This window comes from Arvicola amphibius, chromosome 6, assembly GCF_903992535.2.
Source record: "Arvicola amphibius chromosome 6, mArvAmp1.2, whole genome shotgun sequence".
Lineage (NCBI taxonomy): Eukaryota > Metazoa > Chordata > Mammalia > Rodentia > Cricetidae > Arvicola > Arvicola amphibius.
This window is the reverse complement of record NC_052052.2, coordinates 4833979-4857561: the sequence shown is the minus strand read 5'-3', so window position 1 is coordinate 4857561 and position 23583 is coordinate 4833979. Positions and strand designations below refer to the sequence as shown.

The window sequence follows — 23583 nt, the reverse complement described above, 5'->3', positions numbered from 1 at the left end:
GCCGGGGACAACAGTTATGCTTAAAGCTGAGAACTCTCGGGCTCCAGTCCCAGCTCTGGGACCTATGAACTCCTTTCTCTGAAGACCTGACCTCTCCATCTATGTAACAGGTATGATAACATGTATTCTGCATGGATGTCTGCACCAAAGCATTACTGTTCATGGGAGATTTGCAAATTCGTGATTGTCTACACACTGAGGGTACAGCTCCCATCTCCCTGGGAACCCAGCAGAAAAGGAATGGGAGAATTGGGGAACTGAGAGCTAGTCTGGATACGAAACACGCCAGGAGTCTGAGGACAAGGGTGAGCATACATAAAACAACCTGTTAGCGTGGGGGGGGGGGCAGAGAAAAGGGCTCTAGACTTGGGAAGGACTCCTCCAGAAAGGCTCTCTGGCTGATTGCTGCTGTCACCTGACAAGCGTGAACACGGCTGCGGGAGTTCTTAAGGCACAGGGATCTTTAGAGCAATCCTTTCCCGGGAACACCAGATCAGCCGACAGGAGTCAGCTTGGGGCCAGGACCCACTTCAGACCTGCTGAGGCCTCATTTGTGATCCCCTGACACCTCAGTCCCCTTTCCTCTCCTCTCATCAGCTCTGCCCTCCCTGGGAGCTTATGGCGCAGCCTTCTCCTTGGCCCCCAGACAAGACAGCTGATTGCGAAGGAACAGCTATTCAGCTTCAAAAGCCGCTGCCCATACCCCGTGCCCCTTGCACCCTGTGCCTGCTGAGGAGTGATGTGTGTGAAGGCCCCAGCCCCCAAGAACAAAAGGAGTCAGAGCTGAGCTTTCCTTGCTTGCTGGAAGTTTTCCTGGCCTCGGGGAAGGCTTAAAGCAAGTGATATGTTAAATGATAGACCCAGATGTCTTTATCATGCCCTTGAACGGAGGAACCCCACTGGGACAGTAAAGATTTCACAACTCTAAAACCCTAGTTGTCCGTCCAGCTGGAGGGTAGCTGGAGGGGACTAGGGCTTGGGGGGCACAGGTGCTAGCCACAGGATCTGCCTGCTGAATCCACAGGGAGGAAGCAGACTTCTGACCGTATAGCCTACTATATGGCACCACCACAGCTGGCGGAGACTACCCACTGGACTTCCCAGTCCCACTCCGGATCACAACTAACACAGAAACGCCACGGATGAAGTGTGGGGGCTGATATTATCAAAAAGCCCTTCCTCTGGGCTATTTAAAATTCCATAACTGTGGAAAGGCAATTACTTCAACAAGAAGGAGCCCATTCCCACGAATAAGAGGGAAAAACTCGAATTCGAATTACACACACAGTACCATCTTCTGAGGACCAGTGTGCCGGAGGGTGTAGGAGAAATGATCATTGCCAGTGCTGGTGGGCATGTAATTAAAACAGTCGCTCAGAAGCAATTTGGCATTGTCTAGCAAAACTAAAACTCTGACACCCAGCAATTCCTGGTCCAGACTGTTTATGTGCCCAAGAAGACCCATATAAGGATGCTTAGTCAGGCAGTAATGACGATACTACAAGTCTGAGTGAGAGGGTTCTCAAAGTCAAGGGGACAGGAGAGGAATAAGGGGTACAGAGAGGGGTACAGAGAGGAATAAGATAGAATTCCTCTCTTAAAGATGGCCGGAGAACAACACAGATTCGGCTTTGCTGGAGATATTAAGTGACACAGTGTAAGACAACATGTCAATTACTCATACACGCGCAACCGTCCCCAACTTCCAAGAATTCATTTCACACCCCACCTAGCCCGAGAAGCATCTCTGCCCGCTGCAGCCCATTCTGGACTCCCGGGGACACTTATCCTAGATGCTCAACCTTTCACAGCTCCGTGCCCTGCTAATGAGCGTGATGTGCAAACATGGCCGCCTTCCTGCTGCACCTATGAGTCCACGGACGGTGCACACACCTCCCCCTTTCTCTGTAGAGAACACACAGAAGCAAGTACACAGCCAGTACTTGCTGCCTGGTTCTGTGGGATAACACTCCAAGTGAAACGGGAAAGACCAGCCGCCAAGAAGCGTAGCCAGCCGAAGGTGGCCTCCCTCTTCAGAACACCAGAGACAACATTGGCCAAGTCACTGCCATGGAGGCCTCTCAGTCCCCCCACTCACAGGGGCTGCTTTCTCATGGCCAGCAGGTCACTGATGGCCCTCTCTGATCTGCATGTGTCGTCCCCCCCCTTCACATCTGAAGAATCAGGCTGTAGTCTGCAAGGCTGAGCACTACAAATAACTCCCAACATAAATACGGCCTAAAAATAGCCATAAATCATCCTCATTCCATCCGGTGACAATTCTAATTTATAACAAGAGGGGAGAAAATGAACACGGTGGCTTTTTTTTCCCCTGGACTTCCAAGCTACTGCTGAGGACGAATTCCACCCCGCTGTTAGTTACAACCAGGAGTTCCTGATTTACGCATTACTAAAGATGAAATATACCAGAGGCCTCCAGGCACGGGGGCTGCTTGCTGAGGTTTAGTGTGAATTCCTGCAGGCTTTCAATATCCCTGCATAAGTAGCTTCCTCTCTCTTGGTCCCCACCCAAGCTTTCTTTCTCACTCTCTCCCTACCTATTCTTCCATTGTGGGGCGGTAAGAGCCCGTTCCCCCAGAGAGCAAGCCCCAACTCTCTGGGCTCCCTGCAAGAAAGGCTAATGCGTATGTATTAGCAGGATCCTGGTCACAATGCTGTAGATGGCTCTTTCCAGCAGCACGTTCGGGTAATCTGCACATTAATGTTCCATGCAGTCAATTAAACTGCACACGAGGCAGAGGAGAGGAAACTGGAATTTCTCATACCGCGGCTTTTCTTATTCATCACCATAAAACAATTCTTATTGGTATATTAAAAAAAAAGCACATACACATAAAATGAAAGTTATCTCTCTCCATGGGGTAATATAATAAAAGCCATTTGATGCTATTTTTGGCAGCCATAAAAGCACATAATTAATACAGAGAAAAAAATCATTGTGACAAAATGTGTCCCCAAAACCGACAGTGCCCAAGGGCAATCCTTAGAACTCAAGTGGGCTCACAGTCCCTGCTGCCCACTGAGACGGGCAGACACACACTTGACATGACAGTAGCTAGGATGCCGGCCTTTACCTCTCTGAAATGCCAGCTGGATTATGGGAGGATTCTGAGATCTCGCCCATGGTATCCCTGTCCACATCCCTTTGAGAGTGGCAGGCAAGACCCTTGGTGGGACTACTGAGGAATGTAAAAGAGCCATAATTAGCAGGTCTTCAGGACACCTGGTTGGAACCTTCTGATGGGAAGGGTGGCTGTCCATGTTAGAGCCAGAATAACAAGGTAGCATCCAGGAAACCCAAAGCTGAGCTTGTTCCAGATGCTGAGCCCATTCTTACAGAACCTTCTCCATTCCTACAGATCGCAGATCCCTCTCCCTCTCTCCACTCCAGCACTGCAGGAACCTTGCTCACTGGAGAGCCCATCTCATTATCTGTTGAAGCTGGGACACCCACAGGGAGATGAAATTTTAGCAGCATGAGGAGAGCTGCCCGGCCCTGATGGTTGCTACCAGTTGGCTGAAGCACCTGAAGAGGATGCTTCCTCACGATGACACCCGTCTTCCCTGAGACCTGCACCCCCGTAAAACCCCAAAGCACCCAGAAACACAAATGATCAATATAGTAGATAAACCCACAGCCACCTCGCCAATCCCCATCCATACACCAGTGACCCCCTGGGTAGAGCACTTTGGCCATGGTCAGCTCCAAAGAAAACAGAAGGGAAACTCTGGGGTAAGAGGACAGAAGCCAACGCCAACAGCAGGGACTTGACAAACTAAAATTCCTTTGACAGTGGTGACTGGCATCAGATCGTTCTCAAGCAATTCCAAATTCTCTATGGCAGCCCGTAAATGACACCTGGAGGACAAGAGAGCCTTTTCTGCCCTTTACCTCGACTCCCTGGACTTTGAGCTTCATGTGGTCCTCTCTGGTCGTCTTCCCATCTTTCCTCTTCTTCCAACAGTACCCGTCTTTCCTGTACTTCACCTTCTTCCTGTTGTAGAGTATCATGGAGCCATTCTGCGGTCTGCAAGCGACAAATGGTTAAGTTACCGAGAGAACTAAGCAGAAGGGAAATTTATGAAGAAAGATACCGCAGACCAGTAAAAGTCTCTACAGAAAAGCAATATTCCACATTTGCTGGGACATAATTTTTCACCTTTTATTGCAGCTCCCTGGATTAACCGTGTTTTACGGCCAGCCAAAATTTGCTTGTGGATTTGGTACCTAATGAATTAAATGTGTCAATGATAGGCTTAAAAAACAACCCCTTAGTAATTTCCTCCAAACTAATCAGGATATATGATGTGGGGGGCCCTGAGCTCAGTAGCGTAAAGTAGGCAAAACAGAGAGAGAGGGGGAAAAAAAGTAAAAAGAGCCAGGGGTGTTTGGCAGACTGCAATATCTTATCTCTTGTAGAAGTATTTTCTACACATCTTTTAATCCATCAGCCAGCATTAGGGAATAAATAAGTTTAACGCAGACGCTAGATGACTACGTTAAGAGCAGACCAATAGAAGAAGCCCTGGGTGCTGAGGACAACCGCTCTTGATTCATTGCTTGCATTTAGATTACTGCTGGATACAGATGAGCATCATGGTCCTTCCTCTCTGGCAAGCAAAGTACCTGATTCCTCCCCATTTGGGCTTCAGCTGTCAGATATCTTCGATACACCAGGAACCCTCATCTATTCTGTCCATGGCCATGGCAGCTTTGGAAAACGGCAGTTCGTTTCTAAATGCATTCCTGTGATGTTCAAAATGAACAAATGTGGCTGAGGATGAGGCTCCGTCTATAAGGGATTACCCTGTAAGCATGAGGACCTGTGTTTGGATCCATAGCACCATGTAACAGCCTGGGAATAGTGCTGTATGCCTGTATCCCAGCACTTAGGAGGCAAAGCCAGGAGGATCAGATGTTCAAGGCCATTATGGCTACTTCGTGTGTTCAGGGCCCGCCCAGGATATACAAGACCTGTGTCTGAAAACAGAACAAGACACTGGAAGTACCAAACAAAACAGAATCTAGACTTTTCCAATGAAAAAGCATACCCCAGTCACAGAGAGCAGAGGAGAGGTCTGTGTGTCTGTGGTGTGTGTTTGTGGTGTGGTGTGGTGTGTGTGTGTGTGTGTGTGTGTGTGGTATGTGTGTGTGGTGTGAGTGTGTGGTGTGTGTGTGTGGTATGTATGTGGTGTATGTGTGTCTGTGCATCTGTGTGTGTGGTGTGTGTGTGTGTGTGGTGTATGTGTGGTGTGTGTGGTGTGTGTGTGTGGTGCGTGTTTGTGGTGTGTGTGTGTGTGGTGTATGTGTCGTGTGTGTGTGTGGTGTGTGTGTGGTGTGTGTGTGTGGTGTGTGTGGTATGTATGTGGTGTATGTGTGTCTGTGGTGTGTGTGTGTGTGTGTGTGGTGTGTGTGGTGTGTATGTGGTGTGTGTGTCTGTGCGTCTGTGTGTGTAGTGCATGTATGTGTGGTGTGTGTGTGTCTGTGTGTCTGTGTGCGCAGTGCGTGTATGTGTATGGTGTGTGTGTATCTGTGTGTGCGGTGTGTGTTTGTGAAGGTGCTGTGGTGCTCATATATTTTGGGTAGGAATTTACAAAGCGCAAGAGCGTTAAGGACCTCCCCCAGCTGCCAGCAGGTGCTGTGGCATGCCGTTCCCAGAATAAAGCAGCAGCAGGTGCAGATGTGAGCAGATCCAACCCCGAAGCTAGCACGCTCAACCCAGGGGCTGGCTGTGTGCCACCTGCACCTGTCCACTAGGCACAGAAAGACTTGCCCGTGGTTCTGTGTGTGCCTGTGTTGGCGCCTGTGGCGCTCCATCCTCCTCTGAGCCAGAGGAGGCGGTACTGCGCAGGAGTGCGTCTGTTAGAGCAGCTCTGGAGGCGCCTTGGCTGTGGCTTCTCCGCTACAGCAGAGGTGGGGAGAAGAAACACGCCAATCCATCCTCCCACTGCTTGGGGAGAGCCTCCGGCCCCTAACTTTCCCTTTTCAGTTGAACAATGGGCCATTTCACCACCCAGGACTGAACCCTGGCTATTGATGACTTAATCTTCCATTGTCTAGAGGGCAAAGAGAAAGCCCAACCCTCGGGGTGGCTGCAACTAATTATGGTTCCCACCCAGCCCGACTGTGTCACCCAGCAGCCACGGGAAGACTAAAGAGCTGTTCCATGGGAAATTGTAGACTTTCCCAGGTGCCTCCCTACGCTCCATTGTTCCCTGGTCCGGGTGCAATTGGTTGTCATTGTTGGTTTCCACCCCCAGCCTGCACCAACCAAAACAATCACAGGAAACGGCCCTACACACTGCTCACACGCTATCACCTGATGGTGGCTATCTGTGCCTATGGGTTTGCACTGCAAACCCCGCAGTCAATCTCCGTCTCTTCACGGGAGAGGGGCTTGCAGAGAGGGGAGGAGGTGCGCTGGCCTCCTTCAGTCCCAGCAGCTCTGGGCATTTGCACTGCACCCTCAGATAACTGTGAAACCTCCCAGTCCCTAAAACACCCAGCAAATGGTCCCCAAACACAAGCTCCCATCTTTAAGGCCAAAGAGGGCAAAGGATTATGTTGGGGCAAGAAAACAGATTCGGTGTCCCTGTCCTCTCATAGGCCGGGGGTGGGGACTTGTATAATGGGAACACAGCCAGGAAACCCCTGGTCAAAAAAAAAATTACCCTCTGAAGAAGGCCTCAGAGGAAGGACCTGTGACCTGTACCATTACGGATCCTTAGCACCCGTGCCTACACTGTAAGTGGTCCCCAGAGAGGGTGGGCTCCCACAAACTCAGTCATACTCATTTCTTGTTGATCTCACATTAAAATCCCCAGAGTGGCCCTGTCATCTATCACTTAAGCAGGACACCATTCAGGGAGCTTCAGTGTTCAACTCGAATGACCTCAATGAAAGGAATCTTCAGCCCAGTCCACAGGAATGAGAGTCAAGCAGTGTGCAATCCTCTAGACTGACTCTGAGTCTGCTTCTGCTCTGTGCGACCTGGAGGCCCCCCACATTGCCAGGCCCTACGAGCCATGAAGGGGGAAACGGTCCTGCTACAGAAGGATCCCTGTGCCTGACAGGACTGAGTCTGGGAGACTGTGCTGCCATCCCTGATGCAAACACAGCAAGTCCGAGCCTGTGAGGAGGGACGGTGAAGGAAGCGGGCTTTAGGATGAAGGGGAAGGACTAGGTCAAGGGGCTGACACAGAAGGGCCTCCATTTACCTGACCGCTTAAGGCAGAGCAGACCTGAGCAGAGTGGGGAGGCAGGAATGGAGACGCGGCTGGAGAGCAGGGACTGTGTGGACAGAGCCAGCAACCTAACCATCCCAGCCTTCTGTGTCCTGGTCATCCACATGCACCTACTGCTGGCTGAGAACATAGCACCTATGCCCATCTGTCATCTGCATACAACCTCACCTGCATACCAACTCTGTGAGGGGGGTGCTGCCAACATCCCCAGATAACCAGCCTTCTGTGCTCCAGTGCCTGCAAGTCTGTGGATGCCAGGGAAGCCCAGGCCGCTAGCTAAGCAGAGACTGAATCGTGATCTGCTATGCTGGCTGGGATCAGTAGAGTCCAGAAGCACACTTAGCACGGGACCAGGGGCCAGGCTTCCTCTCTTATAGTCAGGCAAATCCTCAGTTGCCCCATTCTTTCTCTACGGAGTCTGGGGTTGACTCTAGAGCTGTCCCAGGATTCCTTTCCTATGACTGGGATAACTCAGGGTATCCCAGACTTGCCCTCCCACAGCTAAGGTAAGTGGGGGTGTCTATGTCTCCTCCTGACACTCGGGTAACTGGGTTTGTCCCAGATTCAACCCTTAGGTAAGGTAACTCTGGCTCCTCCACTCTTCTCTCTAGAGCTGACACAGTGGAGAACTGTTGGGGAACAAGCCATTTACTTAGGTTCATACTTAGCCTCCTTCACCCTGACACTCCCCTACTGTTGCCTCCTAGGGTCATCTAGGACATAACCTCAGGCTAGACTCTCATCTACCTCCCAGGATCTCCTTCTGGGACAACAAAGCTGAGACAGGCAGACGAGAGCCCCAGGGAAGCTCCCAAGCCCCCCACCACAGCTGCACTGGTACAGGAGACCTCCAGGAGAGACTGTGGCCATGGGAAACTAGCTTTGTTCTAGGCAGGAGGCCGCTACCCAAGCAACCCTTTCATCTAAGAGACAAACAGCTAGGACAAGCAGTTACATTCCGCACAGTGGTGAGAAAAGTCCTTGTAATTGAGGAAAGCTTCACAAATGATAAGAATACTATAAGATGTGTGTGTGTGTGTGTGTGTGTGTGTGTGTGTGTGTGTAGTATAGGTAGATGAGTGGGGGTGGGTGGGTGAGCAGATTAATAGACAGATGCTAGACATTAGATAGTATGATGATTTGAAGAATATCCCCAATAGGTTCAGGTGTTTGAATACCCGGTCACCCATTGGTGGCACTGTCTGTGTTGGCTTTGGAGGTGTAGTCACACTTTTAAATGCTGGAGATGAGCTTTGAGGCTTCAAAGCCATGTGGCATTCCTAGCTCACTTTCTCTATTTCTATATCTTGGTTCAAGTTGTGAGCCCTCAGCTGCTCTGGCTGCCACTGCTGCTGCCTGCTGCCATGGTTCCCTTCCTGACCAGCTCTAATCCTCTGGAACTGTGAGCCAAATAAACCCTTCCTTCTATAAGTTGCTTTGGTCATGGAGTTTTAGCACAACAGAAAACTAACTAATACAGATAAATAGTTATATAGGTAAAGAGATGATGGATGGATGGATGGGTGGATAGATAGATAGATAGATAGATGATAGATGGATGATAGATAGATAGATAGATGGATAGATAGATAGATAGATAGATAGATGATAGATAGATAGATAGATGATAGATAGACAGACAGACAGATAGACAGATAGATAGATAGATGATAGATAGACAGACAGATGATAGCTGAAGACAGATGGATAATAGATTGATAGATAACTGATGATAGATAGACAGATGAGAGCTGAAGATGGATGATAGATAAGTAGATTATTGATAGATAACTGAAGAGAGATGGTTTAATGATGGGCGAGCTTCCATCTACCGTAGAGAAGAAGGAAAACGTAAAGAAAATTTAAACATAGGAAAGAATTTAAGGAATTTAATAAGAAAGTGTGCCAATCTAAAGAGAACTGCAAAATCTTCTAAAAGACATAAAAGCAGGTTTTGATACATACAAAAAGGTGGCATGTCTCGGTGAAGGTGAAACAAGATCATAAAATGTGACCTCCCCTTGAGTTAATTCTGTCAATGAGGACACCATTAGGATGTTTTTAATGTAGAACATTTTCTTATAAAATTACTTAGGGTCTGGAGTGATGGCTCAGTTGTTAAAAGTGAGCATTCATCTTTCAGAAGCCCCACGTTCAGTTCCCAGCACCCACATGGCGGCTTCACAACCTCCTGTAACTCAGTTTCAGGGGACCTGACGCCCTCTTCTGGCCTCTGAGGGTTCCTGCATGCACACAGTTCACAGACATATACTCTCTCATGCATACACATAAGAACAGAATAAATAAATAGTTTTATTTATGAGACATAAATATCAAGAAGAGCCAAATAAACCCCAATGAGAAGCCAAGAGACAGGCCTGGTGGCAAAAGCTGTAATCCTAGCTGTTTGGGGAGCCTGGTGGTGCAGGCTTTAATCCCAGCTATTTGGGGAGACTGAGGCAGGAAGACTAAAAGTTCAAGACTGGTCTGGGCTATAAAGTGAGCTCAAGGCAGCTTGGGCAAATAGTGAGATGTTGTCTCAAAATAAATCATAAAACAAGGGGCTGCGAAGATGACTCAGTCACAAGAGGGTCTGTCACCCAAACATGACGACCTGAATCTGGATCCCCAGATCCATGTACGAATCTAGAGATGGTCATGAACTTCTGCAACGGCAGCCCTGGGGAAGGGAAAGGATGGTGTAGAGACAGGTGGACTCCCTGGAGCTCACTGGCCAGGCAGCCTAGCCAAATCAGTGAGCTTCAAGTTCAGTGAGAAACCCCATCTCAACAGACAAATAAATTTGAGGAAAAACGCCTGATGGTGACCTAGAGCCAACACATGCATGTGCAGCCATGTGCAGGTACACCCCTACACACATGCCCACACCTAAACTAATAAACATCACACACACACACACACACACACACACACACACACACACACATCACACAAGTGAAACAAAAATAGAAAGGTTTGTTATCATCCAGGCAAACACAAACCTAGCCCTGTTCTTTGGGGGCCTAGCAGAGGCAGAGTGGCCACCCCTGTCCCCATGGCAGGCAGTACCCTAACTCCATGCAGGTGCTAAGGTCCCTTTAAGAGACAAGCTCCGCCCACTCCCAGATCTCTTCTTTCTGCATCTCTTCAAGGAATTTCTTCAAGCAGGTTGCTGTCTCTCTGTCTCTTTTTCTTTCTGTCTCTCCATTTCTCCCTCCCTCTCCTTTCATCTTCTCCGCTCTCCATTCCCCTTCCTCCCTCCCCCAATACACTTTTCACATAAGTTCTGCCTGATAGTGTGTTTGCCCCCTCCCCCCTCCACCATCATGGGATCCACAGTCCCACCGCAGTGCAGTATAACATTATAATGCTTGGTGTTATTACTTAGTGGTTCAGTGACTGATACCTAGCAGGTGCAAGGCCCTAGGTTCAATCCGCAGGACACACACACACACACACACACACACATGCACACACGCACGCATTTGGTAAGGGCCAACTACCAGCTACTAACCATACTCTCAAGCCTCTATGGTTTAAAATATACGAGTCTGATAGATGAATATGGACCAGTAGGACAGAATAGACATTTCCGCTTCTATATACAAATTTAGCTTACACAGTAAATGAGCTATATCAAGTCAGTGGGGGAAAAGGACCAACAATTTTATATACACTATTAAGATCGCTGGAGAGGAGCTAGAGAAAGATGCCATTGAGGTGATCTCTCTCCCACTGACCCAGCACCTCTAAGCAGACCAGTAATTCCGTATAATAAATAAAACCGCAATACTGGAGAAGCAAATATAGGTGGATTCCTCCATTACCAGAGAATGACCCTTTCCTAACCATGATTCGAGGCTCAGTAGTAACCCGTGTGAGCTGGCTACGTCGGATTCCCCTGAAGCAAAGGGGCTAGCTAGATGGCTTTCCACAGTGCTGATACATCCGCACGCTGCCAGCGATGCGCGGGTGGCCTCTCATCTGCCCCAATTCTGTCTTTTGGACTGAAGCCACCCTAATGGGTGTGTGCTGGTTTTAATTTGCATTTCCCTAATGACTACTGATGCCAACCATCCTTTCATGTCCTTATTAGCTATTTGTCTAATTTCTTGGGTAAATGTCTATTTGAATCTTTAGCCCATTTTAGACTTCTCTGAGCTGCCAGAAGTCCTCACATAAAGTCCTAATGGAAGGACTTTATCACATACTGTTTCCAAGCCTATGATTTGAGTTTTCTTTACCTTAATGGTTTCTTTGAAATTTTTGATAAAATCCAGGTTATCTGTTTTCTCCTTTTGACCAACTTTTAGAGATGAAGGAAGTTGTCACTTGGTCCAAGGTCCTAAATTCTCTTCACGTTTTCTTCTAGGAGTTTTATATTTTCTGTTCTTTCTTTTAGGCCTGGGATGCAGCTTGTGGTAGGTTTTGATGCAGGTGATGCAAGGGGCTAAGCTGATATCCCACTGCCTCAGCTCCACTTTTTAGACTGAAAATGTATGTCCTGCCTCCCAACCTATCCACTGAACGGCTTTCGCATTTTTGCTGGAAATAAATGAAGTATAAACTTAAGGTTTTATTCTTGAGCTTCATACACTGGTCTATTCTCTGGCGTATGCCAATTATCTTAATCCCTGTGGTTTGAAGTCAGGGACCCCAAGTCCTGCAGCTGTCCCTTTTTATCGTTGTTGTGGCTATTCTTAGTATCTCATGTGCATTCATGACTAACTAGACAATTTTAGGGTTGGAGAGAAGGATTAAAGGTTTTTCCCCTTTGTTTCAGGTTGATTTTTTAATGTGTATGTGTGAGTGCCTGCATGTTTGTATAGTCGCCATAGGCATGCTGGTGCAGTAACTGCAGAGGCCAGAGGAGGGCACTGAGCTCCCTGAAACTGGAGTCACACACAGTTGTGCTCCCTGGAATGGGTGCTGGCCTGATCTTCTGCCAGAGCAGCAAGTGTCTTAACCTCAGAACCGTGTCTCTGGCCCCGCACCCCCAGGGGGTTTGGATAGGATCGACTCCAGAAGTCAATTTGGAGAGAATTGCTGTGCTGATAGCATTGAGTGTCTCAGCCATGTCCAATGACGTGGTTTTTAATTCCATCAACATGGAATGGTCTCTCCAGCTATGTAAATCTGGGCTCTCCCTGAGTAAAACTTAGAAGCTTGCAATGTACCGGTATTAAAACTTGCAAAGCAAATCCATGCTAATTAATTTATTCTATTTAATGTTCTTTGTGAATGGAATTGTTTCCTTAATTTCGCTTTAGGGTTGTTCATTTCTGCCTCATAGATGTATAATTGACTTTGAGGTATCGATCTTTGTGGACGTGACAACTGATTGCTAACTTGATAGGATTTGGGGTCACCTGGGAGGCAAGCCCCCAAGCACACCTGTGACGGACTATCTTGATGAGGTGAGCCCCTGAGCATGCCCGAGAGGGATTATTTGAATAACTCAACTGAAGTGGGAAGATGTTCCCTGGTGGAGGGCCTGTTCAGAATAAAAGGAGCCAATGGAGCTTGGTGGCTCCGTGAGGGAAGACACTTGGTGTGCACGCCTGGTGATCGGTCCCAACCCCAGATTCCAGATGCAGGCAAAAGGGGAGAACCAGCTCAGTGTCGGCCTCCAATCGTCACAGGCTCACCATGTCACATGTCACAACCTGGCATGCACACCTCTATAAAACACAATCATAATTAAATAAAACAAAGTCTACTCCTCTTTTTAAGAGAGGAAGCGAGCTGGGCGCTGACAGTCATTGCTCTCTGTTTCCCGATTGTGGATACCATGTGAGCAGCTGCCTCGAGCTCTTGCCTCTCTGACTTGATGCCCTGATGGACCATACCCATGACCTATGAACCAAAGGAACCTTTCTTTCTTAATTGCTTTCACCGGGATATTGTATCATGGCAACAGGAAAGCTGGCTAGGGCAGCCCTGTATGTGCCAAGGCCTTCTAATCTCTTTTATTAGTTCCTGTAAAGTTTTTGTAGATTATATGGGCTTTCTACATATGAAATCAAGACACACGCATGAATGAAGCTATCTCATTTCTTCCTTTATGCTGTGGCTGCTCTTTAACTCATTCTCTCGCTTCATTGAGGGCTAGGTCCTTCAGTTCACTGACCAGAGCTGGCGAAAGCAAACAAAACCTTGCACTGCCCTGGGTTTTAAGGAGAATTGCATTGCCCTGTCCCCAGTTTTAAGGGGGATGCATTGCACTGTCCCCAGTTTTAAGGGGGATGCATTGCACTGTCCCCAGTTTTAAGGGGAATGCATTGCCCTGTCCCCAGTTTTAAGGGGGATGCATTGCACTGTCCCGGGTTTTAAGGGGAAAGAGTCTCGGTTTTTGCTTTATTTGCCTTTCAGCACAGTATTAGCTGTAACAATGATTCAAAATTATGTGAAAAGAGCTCAGGAAGCCCCTTGAAGAGGCCCCTGAGAACTGGCCATGGGCAATTTGAGCACGAGGAAGAGAAGCAAGCACAACGATGAGAACGCATTGAGTATGCTTAATCTCTGGATTCGCTGTGACCCTAAAACAAAACCCACACACTGCTTGCTGCCAGAGGATGCCTGTGACCCAAGTCATCAAAACCTAAAGAAAACCAGAAAGGCAGGGAGAGAGTCCTACCTCCCCTGTCACGTGGCTCTCAATGGGAGCACATTCCGTACTGGCCAAACAGAAAAGACCTTAATGAAACAACATACAGTTGGGATGGGTGCATGTTGGCTAGAAGAGTCCTGGAGGAATTGGAGGAATGGGGGATGGGTGGGTATGATCAAAACGCATCTTATATATGGATAAAGTTCTCCAAGAATAAATAAAAGTGATACTAAAATAAAAGACCTTAAAAGTAAGTCTCTGGACTCAGCTACAATTTTTTCAACCTCCCAGAGGGGACAGGGACATTCTAAATGACACTCTGGGGAAACTGCCAGCAAAATCCAAACCAGAGGAAACACTAGAGGACAAATGGCCTGGCTTCTTCAGCCGGTTCTTTGAGAAACAGAGCGGGAGAGAGCTGGAGTCATGGCATACCCATTACAACACACCCAAACACATCCATTAATTGCAGCAACTACCCTTAAGGTGGACATTGACCAGGCCACATGGCCTATGTGTACATGTACACATACATGTGTATACATATTTTTTTGTATGTGTATATGTGTACATGCATGGGGATTTGTAGAGATATATATGTATATGTGCATAAGTGTGTGTGTATACATGTGTGAATGTGAGTTTATGTGCGAATGTGTATTTGTTTATATATATGTGTGTGTGTTACATGTGTGTAGTATACATGCATGTCAATATATAATGTGCATGGTATATATACATTGCACATATATATGGAATTTGTGAGACAACTGGGATCTTGAGCATTGATTAGCTATTTAGAATTATGATTAACTTGAACTGATTATTGCAGTGCAGAAGTATTTTTAAAAGGTATCACATCATTTAGAGATACAGATTAAAGTATTTATTGATGAAACTGTATGACATCTGAGCTATACTTCACATAATGTCAAGGAGTGGGAGGGCTGGGGGATGCAAAGATATCAGGCTGGCCAAGCACTGAGCCCGGCTGAAGGCAGTCCCGGGGATCTGGGAGCTGGTAGCTAGCTTGTCTACACTTGTAACTATGAGCAATGTCCATCCAGAAGATGACTATTGCAGGACCTGGAGTGGACTCTCTGTGACATCTGAACCTCAGCTCCTTCCTCACACACCTTTAATAAACACTTTGGCTTTCTGATAGCCTGATGCAAGCAAGGTGACCAGCAGCTGCCCAGCATGTAGCATGCGTGCCTATGACTGTTACTAGTGACAAACCTGGTTCCTTTTCATGGGTCCACCCTCAGCAGAAAGACAGAGAGTAAGGCAACGATGACCATGAGGGTGTAGCTGGGATACTCACTGTGGGAGGAGCCGATCCTAAACAAGAGGTCATCACGCTAGGGCGGCAGAAGGTGACTGACAACTGCTAACCAGAGGAAGGCTGTGTGCATGAGAGGTTTTGTGTGTACACGGAAGGTGGAGAATTATGGAACAATCAGGAATTGAGTCCAGCACTAAGCACAACTTATAAAAATTGCAGCGTGGGCCTGGGGAAATGCTCAGTCTGCAAAGCGCTTGCCTGCAAGCATGAGGACCTGAGTTCAATCCCTAAGGAACCATGTAAAAAACAGGCATGGTGCAAGGCAAGCATCTGTAACCCTGGTGCTGGCAGGGAGGCAAAAAGGTGGGTCCCTATAGAGCTCACCAGTCAGCCAGTCTTGCCTAATCACTGAACTCCAGGTTATATGAGAGACCCTGCCTCAAAAGTGTGACAAGTTATGGAAGAAGACACTCAGCATGGACCTCTGACCTCTGCTCATATGCGCATCACACACACACAGAGGCTTGCAATCTCCACCCTAAGACAGAAATCAATGCACCCCACACAGCTCTGGCTCATGACGCTCCCTTGGAACACTCATTTTCTCTGTGTTCATCTGCAGAATCTCATAAAACCACCAATATCATCCATGCAGACCAGGTGAGACCCAGCTGCTACTGCACTGGTGCATGAACATGCAGGAACTGTTCTCTTGGGTCACCCTGCAACCCAAAGCCCTGGCTGCAGCCTGATGCAGCCCTCTGCATGCCACCAATCATTTCTTGGGCCACTGCATTCTAAGGTCTGTCTCTTACAACACCTTCCCTTAAAGCCCAGATGTTCTTACACATAGCAGGACTGTGAGCAACACCCAAATGGCTTCTACACGCCATAGCCATTCCCCTTTCTCCAGCTAAACCCCAGACAAATCTTGAGCATCTCTGTCCTGCCATTGGCATGGATGGGGGAGCTAGTTATAGGAAAATGCAGCATGTGCATTTCCAACCGCCTGCAAGCCGTGACCTCATGCGTAAAGCAGGTCCCCACGACAGGGCCCAGACTGCAATACTATTCCCAAGGCCGGTGCTAAATCTCCACTCCGGAGGGCAGTTAGAAAATGGAAAGTGCCACCCTTAATTGAGGCGGACGTACTTTATGTACCCGGGCCTCTCCTGATCTTTTCACCACGAATAGCCTGATTTACATGCACCATTAGAAGCAGGTGGCCTGGACCGAAATGTCAATGATGACCACGACAATAGGAAGAGCTGCCACTGTCCTAGGGGCCAGGTAAAGCCTCCGCAGCACCAATCTCCCATTCTCATCTCACAGTGACTTCAGCTTGGTGCCCATCTCCTCAGGTGGGAGGACATGGAGCTCGTAGGAGGACAGAAATGGTCTCAAAGTCGCACAACTGATAAGGGGAGGGCCAGGGACTCACGGCACCCACGTCGTTTTGTGGGGCCTGGCTAGCCACTCTTCTTTTCCACCAAGGATTTTCTGGTCAGCGTGAAGGGCCAGTGGGAAGTCCTTCACACGAAGCAAAGGCTGTGGGAGCCGACTTTAAATCGGCCCTGTGGCTCTTCCCTCTGCTGCGGCGGGAGGGGGAGCCTGGGAGAGGACATCTCTGCTTATCTCTCTCGCACACAGACCTGGGGAGAGCCATGATGGATGGCTAGCGCACAGCAGCAAGGCTGATAGAGCACCGGATGGAACCCCAAGAAGCCATGGCGACAGCTTAGATCTCACAGGACACGGGGCTGGATTATTCGCCTGCCACTGGGCATCTTCTCCCTAACTTGTTTATAAGGTCCTCACGATTTGGGGGTGGGGTGAGCAACCAAAAGCAAGCAGACTGGTCACAAATATTCAGTGTCATCCCCTTGTCCCCAAGTCATGGTTCACTCCAGGATATTTGAAGAATGATGGGTAAAGGGGGACCATAAGGCCTGGCCCAGGCTGCAATCCTCCAGATATGAAAACCAATTGCTTTCTATAATAAATTCTAACTGGAGCCATAGAAATAACAAGGCTGAGAAGAAGGGAACACCAATTTGCTTGATTTGATTAGCTCCTTCTTGGGCGGTCCAGCCCTGACTTCTTTTCATTAAAATAAGGGCAAATTGAAAACCGTAAAAGAGGCTTTCTTATCAGAGAGCGAACAACCCAGTAGATTCATACTCTCCAAAGCCTGTCAAGGAGCTAGGAGACACCCAACTGCACTAGCTCTTGATGTCTGAAGTGAGCAGGTCCCAGGAAGCTGCTGCCCGGAACAGCTTTGTGGGGGAAGCATTCTTCATTTTTCTGAATCAAAAAGAGAAAGCTGATGGCATCACCCAGTAGCTACTGATCTATATTGCCTGTCTTGTGTAACTGCCATGAATGCCTGTGAAGGGACCCACACCTAACAGCCTTGGAAGAGGAGGCCTTCCGGGCAGGGGTGCCAGGCACCCCTCTTTAAGATCCCGGTGGCTTTGCAGGGAGAGGAAGCCAGAGTAGGGAGGCTTTTGGGACCCCACAGTGGGAGTCCAGGTGTGTGTTCCCCAGGGATCTTTAAATGCAGGCTCCTAACCACTGTTTTGGCCATCTAAACTGATGCTAGAGGTCATGGGACGAAGGGGCTACGGGTCCTTGGGGATGGAAATGGGAGGAGTGAGTCCGACGTGGGTCTCTGAGGACTAACACCTCACTCCGAGCTCCTACAGACACCTCTAAAAATTCTGACACCGGTGATGTGATTTATTTGGCTAATATTATTGAGCAGTTATCACAGACCAGGCCTCAATATGGGGTACTCTGTGTCCCACTGCCAAGTCTCTGCACAGACTTGGGGCTTCTGAGACCCCTCTTGTCTACCCCAGGGACACAGGTGAGAAGGCACCCCACAGCAGATAGCATGAGCTGGCCCCCTTGTTGGTTATTGGCAGTGGGTGGAGACAGGCAGCCTGGGGACTTGTCCCAGGACCCGACACCTGGGCAGAAGTGAGGGGAAGGTGCCTGGGCTGAGGCTTCCTCCTGAGGCAGTAGCGGGTTTGAGGAACCAGAGGAAGGGTGCCTGGCCTGGTGGAGGGCAGGCAGGAAAAGCAGGGAGCCAGCCAGGCCCAAGGGGTGGGGCTAGTCCCAGCTGATAAAAGCCTATCATCTGTGGATTGCAGCCAGGTAGCACAGCTGCAGTCCACAGGGAGGGAACAGCCAGGACTCTGGATTTTAATTTGAGTGCTGCACAAGCCAGATGGTCAAACTTGACCGAACGGAGGCAGCTTTGGGTAGAGTAGGGGTTACATCATTTCCACGCCTTGACACAAGAGAGGGGGGACTGCCAGCTAACTAGCAGAGAACGTCGTTTACAGAGAAAGGCTCGAGGCCCTTCCTCACGCTGGCATGTCCAAAGCGAAGCCTGCGGCCTGGAAAGTGGGGCTTTCGCCTCTGCTCCCTAGCCCCATTCTGGGGGTACTTTTTTTTCTTCTGTCTACTTGATTCCATGCCTAAGTTAGGAAGTGTGACTTTCCATTTCCTTCTGGCAGTCATGGGGATCTGTCAATGACCTCACGACTTCTTTTTAAACTCTAGTGAAACTGTCCTTGTACTCTGGAACATTCCTAAAATCTTTTATTAAAGAAAGAGACTTAAGAATGCCAAAAGGGAGCCTCAGTTTCCCCTGTATCAATTCTCAGAAAGAAAGTGTTGTTTAGACAGAGAGCTTGGAGGGGGAGAACGGGCACCCTCCAGACAATGGGGCTTTGGCAGGCCTGGCTTCTGTCCAGCCCTATCACTGACATTGGAAAGAGCTGAGACGCTGGAGTTGGCCCGTGTGAGGCAGGTTCTAAGGTAGCCTGGGTGGCCTTGAAAGCAGATCAGGCTGGCTCAGGGTGAGGGTGAGCTTGAGCTGGAAGGACCATGCATTTTCTGGAATGGCTGCAGTTACCGTCACACAGCGATTGAATCGTCGGTCTCCAGCGCGCTAGGCTGCCATTCTTCTCTTTGAGCTGCATCCACCCACAGCAGGAAGTACATCTGTCTCACCCATCTGTGGCGGGTTCTTCAACCCACCCACCCTCTCTGACCGGTAAAAAGGAAGCGCTCGTAAACACTCGCCAAATGGGAAAATAACCAAGAAAGGAAAGGCATAGAAAACATCGTTCTGTTTAAAGTATTTGGTTCAACCAAAGGAGAAAGGGTTATAAGAAGGAAGACAAGAAGCATCAGCCGTGTAATATCTGATTCCAACAGTTGCAAAGGCAAAGAGCCTTCCATTCCCGCTGCTCAGTGCAGCCTAGACTCAGGTGCCCCAGCCTCTGAGGGCAACAGGAACATTATTCAAATGCCACCCAGGGTCTCTGTTTCATGTTCTACCCCAATGCATCTCATCTGGCCAAGTCTGTGCCTCCTCGGTGGAGCCCAGCGCTCCCAAAGCCCCTCACCTGTCACATCCCGCCACCGATATTTTATTAATAATCCAATGTAAATCTGGGAGAAAATTAATGTGTCATCTCCTCGCAGGAAGGACTAAACATCTCAATGTGAGGGTCTGTTGAAGTTGTCATTTATCATTAGCACACGATTCAAGGCAAGCTTCCCACACTCTGGTGGGAGCATTCGAGACAATGAATCTCAGGGAATTAGCCTCTGGTCCAATTATTCCTGCTTCCCCCACCTACCTAAGAGATAAATTCTGTCTCTGTGGGAGGAAAAAAAATTAAAAAGAGAAAAAGAGAAGGAGGAGGAGGGAGCTTGCTATTCTCCTTCCTGGTTGAAATCAATTTTTCTCAAGGAGACAAGGCAATATTCATTGCGCGAGAAGGGAATAAGGCGATCCGCTAAAGGCCAATAAATGGAGCCGTTCCGACGAAAACTTCCTCAAATCAAATGTAGGGGAACCTCTTAATGGGCTTTGTTCTTCTTTTCCATAATCCATAACTATTAAGAGAAAGATGGGCAAGGAGAAGGTACTGCAAAGGGATTTGCTGTGTAAACATTAGAAGGAGTTTTCTTCTAGAGAGAGTGGGGGGACCACTGTAAACACTAGGCCCCTTCACCCTAAACACTAGGCACCCATGTAAACCAGGACCATAGAGCCACACCAGCAAGCCTGCCCTAGCCCCAGGGAGTTTACACTCCGAGGAGGAATGAGGTCCATACACAAACAGATTCATAAATCTCGTAAGCACCACGACGGAGCCAAGACGGCAGAAACTCTGTGTTCAAGCAGAATTGTTTTGTCTGGTAACTTTTTTTTTAGTTTTAGTACAGACCTGTAAAAGTTCATCCTGGTAAAAAGGTACATTCTGGTTTAAACGTGATCAGGACACGTGGATGGTGGCTTCTCAGGGCAGAGGGAAGGGGCCTTGAGCCCAGGAGCCCCTTGGGGGACCCTACCATGTGGCACAGCAGCTCACCCGCAGCTGCAGAGTGGCCTTGCTCAGCCACGGTAGGTAGAGTTCCAAGTGACCATGGCGGACCTCCCGGCTGACTGACCTCCTCGGCTCCTCTAGATGAGGTAACAAAGGAGTTGGGATCCTTGGGCAGGAAACTGGGCTCAGGAACTGGAGTCCCTCTGGGGCCTGTTTTTAGGTGAGCTCGCCTCCATCTGGGAGCTAAACAAGACTCAGTACTGAGGGTGTCTCTACAGGACAATGGGCCCTGATGAGTACACCCTGGCAGCCTCCCTCAGCAGACAGTATTGCTCCTGGCCCTCAGTCACCATGGAGAGAGACAGAAATCACCTTACTCCATTTGTGCTTGGAACAGCTGCCACCTTCATCTGCCATCTGTGAGACAGGTCTGACCAGATCCCTGTTCCGCAGAAGACCCATCACAGAAACTGGGTACTGAGCGTCTCCAGGTGATGTGTGGGGTTGTGGTGTGTTGCTGGACTCTCCAGCTGCAGGAGAGAATCACACCTGCCTGCCCAGCCCACCTCATCACTTAGGATTCACATCTGGGCCCAAGCCAGCACCTCTGCTTCCTCCCACCCTCTGGCCCATTCTGGCTATTTCCTATCTTCAGATCTCCCCGAGCGAGAGACAATGCTAGATCTGCTCATGAGGGGGCCACCTACTGGCTTCACTGTATGGACTTGACTGAACCCCCAAGTGGGAAGCCACTGACTGTGTGAAACTGGATCTGCCTCCCCTTTGTACTTCCATCCATGACCCTGCCCTAGGCTCCCGAGGGTCCCATGATCCACTGACTCCCACCAGCAGTGGGCACAGAGCTGAGTCACGTGGAACTCAGGAAGGTGGGGGGGGGGTTCTTGTAGGAAGAAAACCACCATATGCTGTGACACAACAGGCCCTGGTGGCCCAAACCCTTGATTTCGGAGGAGCCAATGATGCCAGCTCCTCTCCAGCTGGCCTTGTTCCCAGAGGCTGTGACTGACACCAGAAAACATCTTGGCTGCCCTTTACCTCTCTCGGATCTTTTGGGCTTGAGTTCACAAGCAGAAGGGCCCTGTGCAGTGAGACCTCCATCCACATGAGACTTGGGCTCAACCCTCCCAACAACAATTCCCTCCAGTCTGTGAGACAGCTACCTCTGGCCAGCACTGCCAGGGTTAAGACAGAATGGGAATGACCTGTGTCCATGTGGGGATGATGGACAGACTTAGGTCATGTCCAGATGGCAGGAGACAGCATACCAGGAGTCCTTCTGTAAAGAAAGGTCCACACTGAGAACACTATAGGAAGATGGGGGGCCCAGAATAGGAGCTGCTGAGTCAGTAAGGACAGATACAGAGAATAAACAGGGTGTAGAGGCTGAGAGATTTCTGGAGCCTGGAACCCAAAAAAAATCAAAGGCCAGAGAAATAGGCCCAAAGCTGGGGACTGCTGGCTCCCCACAAAGATCTTTCCTTTCCTCATTCCCACTGACCCCAATCCTTATTTCTGTCACCCACACCCCATGTTCTAAATGGTCAACCACGACTCTTTTGCCCAGGCAGGTCCTGGCAATGGCAGCCTCCAAAGCATGATTTTATGTATATTAGAGCCAGGAGGAAAGCCAGGCGGGGTTGCACTCTCCCTAGATGGAGAATCACAGGGGCCTTCGGGTTCCCATAACCAGCCCTAGAACCATCTGTAGGATCACATATCTGACTCAGTACCCTTGGCCCTACAGTTCTGGAGCCATAACCCCTAAACTGGATTCATGAGGTCAAAGCACCCCTGGTGATTCTCCACTTAGACCATCAAAACACCCCAAAGAAATATCTGAAGACTCTCATGAAGACCACCACCTATTACAGACTACGCCGGGGCTCAACATGAGCCTGCTTCCTCTCTTGTACCAACCTGCACCCATTTTCTTCAGATTTATTTTGATATTTTTATTCATGTGCGTATGTATGTATGCCTGTATGAGTGTCTGCCACCTGTGTGTCGGCGACCAGATGAGGGCATCAGATCCCCTGGAGATGGCGTTGAGTCATAGATGGTTGTAAGCCATCTGACAGGGGTGCTGGGACCCAAACTTGGGTCCTCTGCAAAGGCAGTCGGTGCTCTTAACTCCAAGCTGTCCCTCCAGCCCCTGCTTGTCTGTAGCGGACGGATGGTTTTCTGCTTTATAAGAAGAGACAGCAGAGCATGAGCTGTGGCTGATTGAAAGGCTGCCTCTTTTAGGAGGGCGAGCTGAGCCCCGCCTCGGTGTCTGGACTGCTCCCCCCAGACCTGCGCCTACTCGGCTCACCATGGGGTTCCACATGAGCCCACCAGGCCCATCCGTTTCCGTCTCAAGCTTGGGATTCTGCTTCATGGTCTCACACTGTGTCTTCTCCGGCCCCCGAGCACAAGGCCATGTGCCATGAGAGCCCGAAAACCAAGCGAAGTCCCAGTGCTGACAGAGCACCCCTTGCTCACACCTGCTCCCCTCTATCGTGTTCTCACCGTTCTGGGGCCAGCTTCATACCTCTGCCTGAAATCTGTAGGAGCTGCCTTCTTGGTCCCCTCCACCTGTCCCCTCCAGGGTGGCCTTCCTTGCACGGGCCGCACACTCACTTTTAATGGTTCTGTGAAGGGGACATTTTTGGGCTGGTGGGCCAAACCTTAGCTTACGTTCACACCCTTGCCTTAAATGTCCTGAAGTCCTGTGACCCACCCCATGCCTATCCCCAGCAGAACATGCACTTAGGTGTCCCTATGTACACTGTCATATAAGTCCCAAGAGCCTCAGAAGGGGGGCTCTGGTGTTTTTAGTTATCTCTGCCTCGGCTAAGGCCCCCAATCCTGTTTGGTTGGTTCTTCAAGGCCTGTCTGCAATAGTCACCAGCTCTTCCCCTCTCCACATGGAGTTAAACATCATTTCTCCGACCCTCCTCTGACCACCCTGTAGCATGACCTGGGTACCCCAGCCCAGCCTCTCTTTATTGTCTCTCTCTGTTACAGTTGGCACTGTCCCCGCAGGGGCTAGACCCCAACTCTTCCCTTTA

The 23583-nt window shown here is 49.2% G+C and overlaps 1 protein-coding gene across 1 annotated transcript in view; it reads right to left on the bottom strand.

Annotated features, from left to right (window-relative positions):
- Positions 1-23583, bottom strand: part of Camta1 (calmodulin binding transcription activator 1) — an 811989-nt gene that overhangs the window by 384926 nt on the left and 403480 nt on the right. Inside the window, exon 5 of the mRNA XM_038333569.1 lies at positions 3914-4049. Within this exon, the coding sequence (XP_038189497.1) occupies positions 3914-4049 (136 nt within the window). The remainder of the gene's footprint in view (positions 1-3913; positions 4050-23583) is intronic.